We start from the raw sequence: 11352 nt of genomic DNA on the forward strand, positions 1-11352 counted from the left end.
AACAATTAAACTATGAAAAATAATATTGTACAAGTTAGCACCTGAAGATTCTCCGTGGGCAAGGTGGTCAAAGGGAAGTATGAAGGAATGGCACCGTCTTTCGTACAAGGCACATGTAAAAGAACCGGATGTCTCCATAAAACACAGTTGGAATCGCCGTCCACCTCCATGAGTTTGTGAATGAGCTGCTCGTATTGCGTGCCGGTGCTGGGGCCGCCGCCGCTGGCCACAGTCAAGTGATACAACCACGAATCCTTTTCCTATGAAAAAACGAGTTTAGACAATTAAACACTCACTCAGTTCGGTGGAGGAACTATAAAATCACGCGAAATACCAATATTTCTCCACCAAACTTTATAAAGTAAAGCCATCAAACTCCAGCCACTAATCTGACTTTCCCATCCCAGTCACGTACTTGTTTGTTGGTACACAAAAGATACGTCGGTCCTTGATTGGTCGGGAATATCCCAATAGTTAAATCGGGATGCTCCGTATCTCTTTCCTCCGAATCGGAATCCGAAAAGTGTTCAACTTCCTCAACTCGCGCGTCACGCATATTGATTTGACCAGCCGGCGTCTGCAGCAATAAATTAACACAAAAACGTGTCTTCTACACTCAACTTACCGTGTCTGTCGGCGATTTGAAGTATAAGAACATTTTTCCTATTAACACGCACCAACATTTCTTCGCGTGACCATTTTTTACTTTGGTTAGCCATCCTTGGACTGATGGTTTATTTTCTTCCTTGCTTAGTAATAATTTAGTTGCGTTTCTTCGTTGTACGTTTTGAAGAATCCTAACCCAGTCTTCCATGGCGGTAATGGAGTCGGCCGTTAGGTAGTACGTTTTTTTACCTGTGTCGATTTCAAAAGTGTTTGATCCTTCAGCTCGTGTAATTTTGCAGATTTCGTCTAAAAGTATTTGCCCCTGAGGTTTTCGATTGATATCACTTTGACTTTTGTAGTAAGTCAGAACGCCGTTTTTGAGGACGAACCATTTCTTCCGCCACGTCTTCAATTTTCCTCCTGAGAGACGAGTTTTAGACTGTTTTTAGGGGTGGTGGGTACGTACCTAATTTCGCTAACGATCCGCTTTTTTCTAAGCTTTCGATTCGTTTGGGACTATCTAAATAGGACGCTCTGAGCAACATCGAGGATTCTAAACTAGTGGTATCACAACTGAGAGCGTCTGGTGGAACGGCATAGTCATCCGACATGCCGGATTCGAACGACGTATCTGAAACACCTTCGTGTAAATGTTAATGAAGGCACCTCTACACAGAGAAAGCACATAGTCAAAGCAAACGTGTTTTACCTCTTGTCTTGCTTTTGCTAGGCGAACCGCTACTGCTGGAAGCTGTTCGTTTTCCCGGACTAGACCCGGAAGTATCACCCGAACTTCTACTATGAGTATTAGTGCCATCGACGGCCATCGTATTATTGCCTTCGCCGTCACTCGAATCATCGGAAGAGTCTCCAGTGAATGGCATAGATCGAATTTGACTAGCCCGACCTTTGACTGTTGCGTAAACTGGAACGGGTATGTCTTGGTATCCTGCTTGCTCCGGACCGATGTCGCTGGGGGTGGTCCCTGTTAAAGTCAATCCATCTGCAGCCACCTGGTAGAAATAAAAAATGTTCGAAAAAAAAACTCGATTTGCATTTAGTGACAACGCCCGTCAAAAAATTCCCTTCGGACTCATTCCCAGCCTCCACCCTAATCAAAACTCCCGAAGGAATACCTGATAAATCCTATCTTCCCAACTTGGAAACCTATGAATCGGCGGTGTCGGAGCTCTAGGCCAAGGGACTTTTTCCCTACTCGGTGTGTAAATCTCGGCATAATCATGTGCCAAATCCGGATCTGAGGCGCTACTGCTGGGAACTCTTCCTCCTATGCTCAAATTATCCACAGCCGCTCTCAATTCGTCCGTCAGAGGGTCCATACTTGAATTGCTTGTTCCAAAATTGACACTAGTAACCAGAGTGCTCGGCACAGCTGGTTCGAAATTGCTTGATAAACACACTGATTGGTGTCTGCGATGACGGTTGGTCCGGGAAGAGCTAGTCGAAGTGTGCTGCCTATAAAAGAAAACGTAATAAACTCCCCTAGAAAAAAAACAAATCGTTATACCTCGGTTCCGGCGAGCAGCTCTCCGACCTCCGTCTATCAGCCAGGGCTAAATGATTCCGAAGAAGCTCCAACTGCTGGTTACACTTGATGTTCTGTTCTCGAAGCGTTTGATTCTGTTGTTCGAGTTCACGCAACTTATTTGTAACCCATTCTTTGATGCGAGCTGCTTTCGCCTCGACTTGTCTAGCGTCGTGGAGTCGCAACTGGCGTTGTTCTTCCACTTCGCCCTCTAACCGGTGAATTTGGACGTTGTTCGGGTCACTTTGCTGCGACCATGCGAGCTTCTGTTCCATTATTCGCACCTGCAAAAACAAAGTAATGAGTGGAACTCCAAACGAGAATGGTGCTATCGATTGCCGTTGTGGTAGACCGACACCATAAATTCTGGATACAATTTGAATAACGTCACACGCGAAGGCTCCAGATTGCGTAGCGGAGATCCGAGAAATGTGGAGGAGCTTACGTTGTAATACGTACAGTTTTTCAAAAAGAAAATACCAAAAAGTTTTAATTTAGAGTATTACGAAGTAACAATAGTGCGCCAACCCTAAAGTTAGGGGAATCGAACCGGGAGAATTCATCTGTGAACCATTAGCACCACCAAAAATGAGAGTCGGCTTGACAACGCACAATCAAAAAGCGATAGTTATTTTAGTCCGTAAAATAAACGTCGACAGGTTGAAGAAATTCCACGCCGTGAATAAGAAACAAAGAATCCAAACCGTCCACTAAATGTTCATAATTAAATTCGCATGTTTCAGCCAATTATAGAAAGCAGCAACTGCTTTAAATTACCCTTTAACTCCTCCATAGTGCTGCAAGCGTCACTCTGAACTCAACCAAAACTAAATGCCCCCTTTCATCCGCGCACTCCAACCGCTCAAACTTGACTAAACCCGAAAGTGTATGAAGTTAGCACGTCCTTACACGAGTCACATGCAGTGTCTGCAATGACTAAAAAAGAGTGCATGGCGATGTGAACTCGGCGCCAAGGCGTCCCGACGCTTGTCACAAAACTTCCCCATAGTGGGGGTGAGACCATCGGCTATTGTAACCACCCTCTCTGAGCTGGCTTCCGATGCGGTTGGAAACAAACAAGATGGGGGTTGTATCGTTAAATCTGACAAATATCGAATTACACCCCCAATTTCAATTAGGAGAGAACCCATGATGAATGAAAACGGTCACTTTCAGTCTTCGATGTTGTCATCGGCAAAAACCACAGAGGGAGGTTTTAATTAATGCGAGGGCCATTCAATTTAGAGATTGAAAAACGGAATGGTCAGAACCAAATGGTATCTGCAACATCCATCAGAAGACTTTTTTCGGCAAAATGTTGTTTGGACACGCGACAAAAACATGTGTCGGAACGTTCAACCCCTGCAGAGCTTTATTCAATAAGGATAAATTGATTTGTAACGGGACTAAAGGGTGATGGGGGTGCTATCAGAAAGATATATTGCCGATTTCAGAACTGTTAATAAAGAAGATTGTAGTAATTGAGTTTTGAGGTGCTGCTGACAACTCTTGTTATTTGACGGAAATTTAATTGCCGGGAAAGAAATTGGTTTTTTGTAGTTCCGATGCGATTAAAGGTCATGCAACTGTTTCAAAAGTATCGCAATATTCAATTCCGCTCCACGTCTCCCCGTTTATTCAACCACAACAATCAAGTTTCCTCCGGTTTCCTCAACAAGCTAATAAAAAAATTAAAGCGTGGTGTATCGACTGAAACTTCCCCCACTTATTATTTATTATGTTTCTCGTAAAGGAATATCTGGAGTTCTCCACATCAATAATAAAGACACGCCTTGTAATAAAGGAGTTCATCTTAGAATCAATATTTGTGTTAGTCTCGTGTAAACAACTTGGATCTGGAGCGAAAGACTGCAAATACGTAATACATAATAAAAATCGCGGCCTGACAAGAATGGGGAATGCAAAGAGTGTGTTATAAAGGGTTCACTGAAAAAATATGCAAATAAGAGAGCAACAATAGAAGGGAAAAACGTGCTCACATCTGCGGGGTGGAATAAAACGCAGATTATAGTAGAGGGTTGAGCGATTAGCGAAAAATAGTTGCGGACTGTTAAATATAACTCAACTGTCTCATACAGAGAATCCGAAATTAACGGCATTAGTAATGAGCGTAAACATGGATTTTAGAGCTTTTCGCACAATGGAAGAGCGCAAAAGTCGTAAATCCGTACAGTAACAACCTAAGAACTCCGGTATTAACAGAGATATTGTTAAATTTTGGCACGAGTTCCCTGAAATATTACGTGGTAAGTGCGAGATTTTCTGCTAGACGTGCAGATTTTAAAGGATAAGAGACTGGAAATGATTATTTTTATCAGTGAGAGAAGTTTCTGAACCTCAAATGCCATTTATTTTCAACGACTTGAAGAAAGGAACTGTGTTAGAGAAATTATGTAAACATTGCCACATACTCAAATATTCCCATGAGATGAATCTACATAATCCGAGTCGATTGCAAAGAATTTTTACAATCTACAGAGTGATCGAATTATTGTCTAGTCGCCTATTAGATTTACTTTGAGAATCCTTAACTTCTGTCAGTTATTTGACGTTTGAACGTCAAGTTTAGACATACGTACCGGGTGACTACCGTAATAATTCAATTGATCATACTGTATAATAATTAAATTGGATATTGTCGCCCTTTCAGTTGGAGTTAAGCTTACGAGATCTCGTATAATAGATCGTTCTTTATCCCAAGTAGACGAGATTCTTGTCTGAAACGAACAAAAACTGGAATTTATGGATTGCTTTAATAGGAGCGACCACTACAGATTTACTTTTCGAGAATTTATAGCAATTTTTCTCAAATCTAGGATTTTTAGTTGTCAGTTAACCCGTATTTCATTTTAGCTGTCAGAAAAATATATCGAGTTTTTAAACTAGAGAAATTTATTTTCTTTTATTCTGTCATATTTCACGCTTGATTTTGATTAAACGCTTCTTTGCTCAAAATAAAATATTATATTTCTCTACACACGTTTCGAATGTCTCTATTACTAGCATAAATTAGTTTGAACGATTTAAAGCTGGTGATAACGAGAGCGGCACGTGCGTTCAAGAGATTTAAAAAACATACAATCGTACATAAAGCTACAACATATGACGAGGGGTCGGACCCCCTTTTCATGTGCAGCGAAATTAAATGACTCATCATGCGCACCTACTGGTCTTTTAATTACTTTGAATAAATAAAATGACGGATTCGTGTCTCATTGAAAATTTAGATTTTTTTTCCGATCGATTGGAGTGACCACAAACGGTTCGCTGAAAAAAGCGCTCACACGAAGCGTTAGTAACTGACCCCGGTTGACATTTAAACACGTGCTCTTATTGATTGATTTTTAATTTACAATGAAAAAATCGTTTCGCTTCGGGAAATCTAAATGAAAACAACAATAAACGAGCGGCATCTATAAATTTGAATTATTTATTACCGACGCCGCTTTCTAGATAATTTTACATTAAATTTTTATTATCGAGAGGAAGAAGAAACCAAGAATTTGAGAGTTGGGAAATTTTCAAGTGCATGCTGTCTTCGGGATGCAAATCCAAAACAAATTTAACTTACACTCGTTTCGCAATGACAACAAAAGAGGACATTACAACACTTACATTTTCCCTGATAATGTCCCCCAAACAAACAACGAAACGTCGCACAAACAAAACAACCAAAACAAAACCCGAAACAAAAACCTATAGCGACTCTCTGTTTTTCTGTCAGCTGAAAGACGCCATGACCGCCAGCGTCGAGACGGAAAATAATCAATAACAGACGATAGAGAAAGTGAAATTTCGTTGCCATGCAACCAGTTCTATCTCTTTTCCAATCAATGTTAAATGTATCCATCTTACCTTGTCTTCCGCTTCTTCCGCCCGGCTTTCCGCTTCCAAAACCCTCTGTTCCAGCTCGGAAAGCTGAAAAAAAGAAAATTTTTAATAACAACAACAAATGTAATAAATGTATAATAAACAATTGTGAAATAAAAAAAAAAGTTTGGGTGCTGCCCTCTGTAAAATCATCCCCTTTGATTCCCAAAACTGAACTAGTGTCTGGTAGATGTCGCTGCACATACAAAAAGGGGATGTATGGAAATTTGTATTCTTTGTATTGTATGTTGCCTAGTTGCCGGTAGCTATTTGCTTGAGGTAATTGAATGCCGTCTTTGAAATGTTTGAAGCCCTCCAAATACTCGAGTTTAATTTTATTAGTTTACATTTGCTACGCACATAAATGTGAAATTTAGTAAACAACGAAGAATTTCCATCCGCTCGAATAATTTAATATAACGACTGTGGATTTTAATTCGTCCTTTGATACTTGTAAATAAATTCAAGCGTCGATTCCTTCTCTCATTGGATTATGTTTGGTTAACATCGACACTTCTGACAATGGCGCAGGTACTCACTCAACCACAACTAATAAAATATGACAGCACCTGGTGGAGGCATTGACAAAATGGGGGTGCGGAAACGCAGAAACATTTATCCAAATTAATCAAAATTATGCCGCTGTCGTCAAATGCAATAAGAGACTCCAGCTAGTTTATAAACGCTACGGATAAATTGACTTGAGTGGGATTAATGCGATTTTCGGCGCTTAATTTTCCAATTCACCCAGCGCATCCACCATTTTTGAAAAATCAATCATATCAAGGAAATGCACAAAACCAATTCTGAAAGTGAGAGTTGTTAAACATATGCAAACTGATGGTGATGGCTTCGCCACATAGTTGATTACGCAATACGTTCCCGGCAAACGGCCATTATGTAAAAACCCGATCTTCGAACGAAGAAAAGCCGTTAACTCGATTGTTTCTCAAACAGAATACAGAAAGCTCTTTTCAAATGATGTATAGCTCCTAGTACAGCATAGGCCGTAAAGCATTCAATTTATTTCATTGCAGTAAAAGTTCCGAGTTCGCTGTAAATGGCTAAACTGAGAGAGCGATTATTTACCACAATAAAGTAGACAAGCACCTATAAGCAGCCATCACTTGTACATTGTCGTTACTAATGTAGTCACGCCATTTGCGATCTTTATCAAATTCGGTATCGCTGTAATACGAGCATAGAAAATCTTTTACCTTTCCGATGGCACAGAACAGGCGTCATTAATGGAAAAAATACGGTGTTAACATGACCTGCACGCATTCGATTTTAATTGTACGTCACTGAGAGTTGATTTGTGGGCCTACTTGGATACATCTATGCCGGATATCGCACATTAATCTTAACACTTCTCGCTCCAACAATGTGAGGTTGAAAAACGTTCTTTTTTAAGATCGATGGTCGCCGCGGACGGTTCCCTACATATTAAAAATCTCAACCTTTGAATGGGAAGAATAATTATCCTGCCGTATTATAAAAATCTCATCTTCCACGTTTTAATATTTTTAAGACCCCGTTCGAGATTTTCTTTTATGACCATAATAGGCAACTTTTTACTTAATTAAGCAACGCCGAGATTCTGATGATGAGCCTTCAGGTGCTATAAGTCAGTTCATAAAAAGACTCAAATATACGCAAATGCTTCTCGGCATTTAATTTTCTTTGACCGAAGAGCTGATGCCGTAAAAAAGGGACATCAAAAGCGGACGCCGAATACTAAAATCTAATACTGGCTCGAAGCTGATGATCTGAAAAGACAAATCACCAACAGCTCTTTCAGAGGATCGTTAAGCGAGGCCCTTAAACGGAATCTAATCGAAATAATACTTTGAGAACTTTTTTGGGTGGACGAATGATAGATAACTCTCGAGGAAGAACTTTGATGCGAAAATCGATAATTGCAATCTTGTCAAGAGCAACACTTTTTGGAGAAGCTGAAAAAACAACACAGCGAAAACGGTTTCTCTTCATTAAAACAATCAAATTTGAGCAATTATGTTCCCAGCGCATCCACCAATTTTAGCGGTAACCCCAAAATGGATCTCGCAGCTACATTATTAGGTCATAAATTTCGTATGGTATTTTCACTGTTAATGTAACATAAAAACCCAATATCAATATCTACATGCATATTCTATTACGGGCGTAAAATGTGTTTTTATAATTCCATTACAACAATATTTGAGCAGACTCGAGTAAACAAAGCACTGTACGCTTGATAACTTCGTTTCAATCAATTAATTTTTTCTGGATTTCGGGCGGATATAAATGCTCGCAATTTTCAAAAACAGCGACTCGGAAATAATTGCCAACGGCAACTTTCTTAAGTCACGAAACAGACAAAGAGAACCTAAACAAAAGGGGCCGACACGTGGCAGCAACGAAGCTTTCCGGCAAACGTTTTTGTATTCTGGTAACATTCTCGCCCTCTTTATGCTGTAACCAAAAAACTGATTTTGGTCAAACCAATATTTATTTTATTTTTGCTCCTGTGCTAATAAGCTTCCGTCATTGTGCTAACCAGACAGCAAACGTATTAGTTTGGGTGCTATCAATTGGTTGATTCGATCATTGGGGACACGTGTGGAATCCCCGTGGTCTAATCAAATAACCATTTATCAAATCGCGTCAAGCCCATAAAAATAAAGATCTTGATTATTGGCCGGTATTATGAAGAAAGCTTGTACTATTTATAGCATTTGTCTTCGATCTCCTCTGGAATTTTATGTGGGTCGACCATCCCCTCAGGTAATTGCACAGGTAAGGTTTGCGCCTTAAACTCACAAGCATAAAATAAACCACGTGTTGCGCTTGTTTAGGCGGAAGGCTCTTTTGGTTTTCGTGGCACGTCCAAGTTTGCCCTGCCTGCGAGCTTCAGTTTTCATGACGACGATAAAATAAAACAGTATAGTGCAGAGACACTGCACAGTTCTCACATGTGCTGCACAACCACCCCTTGGGGGCCCTCGTTGTAAAATCTCAACTTCGTCACGAACTTTTCTTGTTTGTGCATCATGAGCCGGTTTTAATTTCCGCCCGACTTTGGATAATTGAAAAGTTCCAAGTGTCTGAATTTCATATTTGAGAAGGATCTCGAGATAAAATCGAAACAAATTATATTGTAAGGGATGCTTCTGCACAGATAAACACGTCTTAAAACGGAACGAGTCTGGCTTGAGCACTTTTATTTCCTCGTTTTAAATTACAATTCTTTCAAAGTTTTCAATCTCGGCTTTTTTACTTTTTAATATCCCGGAATACAAACAATTCATTTTCTATATTGGTTTGTTTTATTGCTCCTTTTCAAGTTTCATAATTAAACAAAGTGGTTTATTGACAGGCAATTCATTTGATGTTGCGAATTTGCATTTGAATCAAAACCGCTAGCCTGTTGCAAACATCATCACATTTCGGTGTGTTTGGTTTACATTTCATTAGAGGAAAGTTGGATGTACACATTGCAACTGAATTATTACAGATGTCTTTCGAGGTGTTGCCAACACTATTCAAAGAGAATTTTACGGAATGAACTGGAATCATTGGAGAGTTCGGCACCAAAATGGTGGAGGCGCCGGGTTATCTAAACGATCCTGCAATTCATATTTAAATTCAAAAACAGGAATTTTGGCACATTCCATTATTGCAAGACAATACCCGATGCTCTGAAGGAAATGGAGGGAATAATCCACTGGGATTCGTTTGAAGGAAACCAAACAAAAGGACTACCCGAGCGTCCAAAAATATGAGAAACCAGCGAGATTTTTCTGTTAAAATTTTGTTAATCATGCACTACTCTGCAAATGATTAGTTTTCATAAACGCCTTATAAGCCTGTCAGAAACATTGTAGAATAACTCTACCTCGAATAATGAATCAGTCTTTATAAAATTCTGTAGTAATAATTATTCTTTATTGCATTCTTTTCACTACTTTGTTTGCATTAACTCGTTTTAACTAGCATGATAAAGAAGAGTTTTAATTTATATATGAAAATCTACACCATGAATTTCCCTCACAAACTTTGTAAAGCCCTATTTATCAGTATTAAACGTAGTTTGCGGATGTTAAAGTCACTTTCATCGATCACGCTGTCTTGTAATTTTGTAATATATGACTTGTTTACACTATTAATATCACAAGTTTTCGCTTGGTAAGTTATTGCTTTTTAATTAACAGTATAACTCAACGAATTAAAATCTATGAAAACTAAGTGAAGCTTCGAAGCTGTCCAATTTCTCACCGCTTAACTCGTTCCTGTGGAGAAATTACTTGATGACTGGTGACACGATATATTTTAACAAACATGTATAAATCAATAATTGAACACGTGGAAAAAGGTATTGGAAAATTACAGAAATTACTTACAATAAAAACGGTTATTTGAACAAGTAATTGTCATACAATACAATTGAAGTGTTGTTGGTTTCGGCGCCTATAAATTATTGCAGTTGGGCGCACTTAATTCATCGACAATTTTTTTTTATTGTATCAGAAAATATGAAATAGTAGAGATTATGGCAGTGTGACAAAAATTAGAGAACGGCACCTAACGAACGATACAAAATATGTTGCAAACCATTAATCTCTCTAAAATTGAGATTTATAACTCGCGACGACTTCCATAATGGAGCTATACCTCTCGTTGCAGAGATAATAATTTTTGTTCAGACACCTTAAAATTAAATTTATCAACACGAAAATACACGGCTCGGAAATCGTGGTATTTTTTCTCAAATTCATTATCGAAATTTCCGTCACCATAATTCAGAGTTTAACTAAGTTGGAGAATAATTAAACTTGAGCGATAATTCACGTTAATACCCCGTTGACGATTCGAAAACATAAAAGCGGTTGTCACGATGGTGTAAATTTTTCAAACCAGACCATGGACGTGGAGTTTTTAGTATGACGTACGCGTATGCGTATGATATTCACAGCGGTACCATAAATAACAAGCACGTTGACAATCCCGGAGGGATTTGCGTGATATAGAACATGTCAATTGGTACAAATGCTCAGAAACGCGCCGACAAAACAACCACACACGTTCAGGATATACGACGCCATTTTTATATATCGGCACCATGAATACATAATATTTCAAGAGAAGTAGATGATTTGGTTTATCTCTCTGCTCAGTTGCACGACAAAGTTTACTTTGAGCGCTCTTCTAATTAAAATCCATTTTATTCGTGCGATAAAACTGCTCCGTACAAACAAGCTGTAGAAAAAGGAATTATCTCGTTCATCAGCTAAATTCCACCTCCCTCTTTACTTGTTAACAACTGC

The 11352-nt window shown here is 39.1% G+C and overlaps 1 protein-coding gene across 9 annotated transcripts in view; it reads right to left on the reverse strand.

The window, feature by feature from the left end:
* Positions 1-11352, reverse strand: part of LOC148170194 (uncharacterized protein CG43867) — a 101434-nt gene that overhangs the window by 5096 nt on the left and 84986 nt on the right. For 5 of the 9 annotated variants that reach the window (XM_088044320.1, XM_088044317.1, XM_088044319.1 and 2 more), the window contains exons 3-10: positions 6029-6091; positions 2135-2436; positions 1743-2082; positions 1316-1619; positions 1073-1246; positions 626-1026; positions 416-577; positions 42-260 (exon numbers count right to left, since the gene is read on the reverse strand). In XM_088044320.1, the coding sequence (XP_087900446.1) occupies positions 42-260; positions 416-577; positions 626-1026; positions 1073-1246; positions 1316-1619; positions 1743-2082; positions 2135-2436; positions 6029-6091 (1965 nt within the window). Of the gene's footprint in view, positions 1-41; positions 261-415; positions 578-625; positions 1027-1072; positions 1247-1315; positions 1620-1742; positions 2083-2134; positions 2437-2929; positions 3099-5788; positions 5880-6028; positions 6092-11352 lie in introns of those variants that run through there. The other 4 variants (XM_088044318.1, XM_088044316.1, XM_088044322.1 and 1 more) reach the window with 3 other exon arrangements.

This window comes from Gnatocerus cornutus, chromosome 8 (genome assembly GCF_029298725.1).
Source record: "Gnatocerus cornutus isolate USDA-ARS CGAHR chromosome 8, icGnaCorn1.1, whole genome shotgun sequence".
Lineage (NCBI taxonomy): Eukaryota > Metazoa > Arthropoda > Insecta > Coleoptera > Tenebrionidae > Gnatocerus > Gnatocerus cornutus.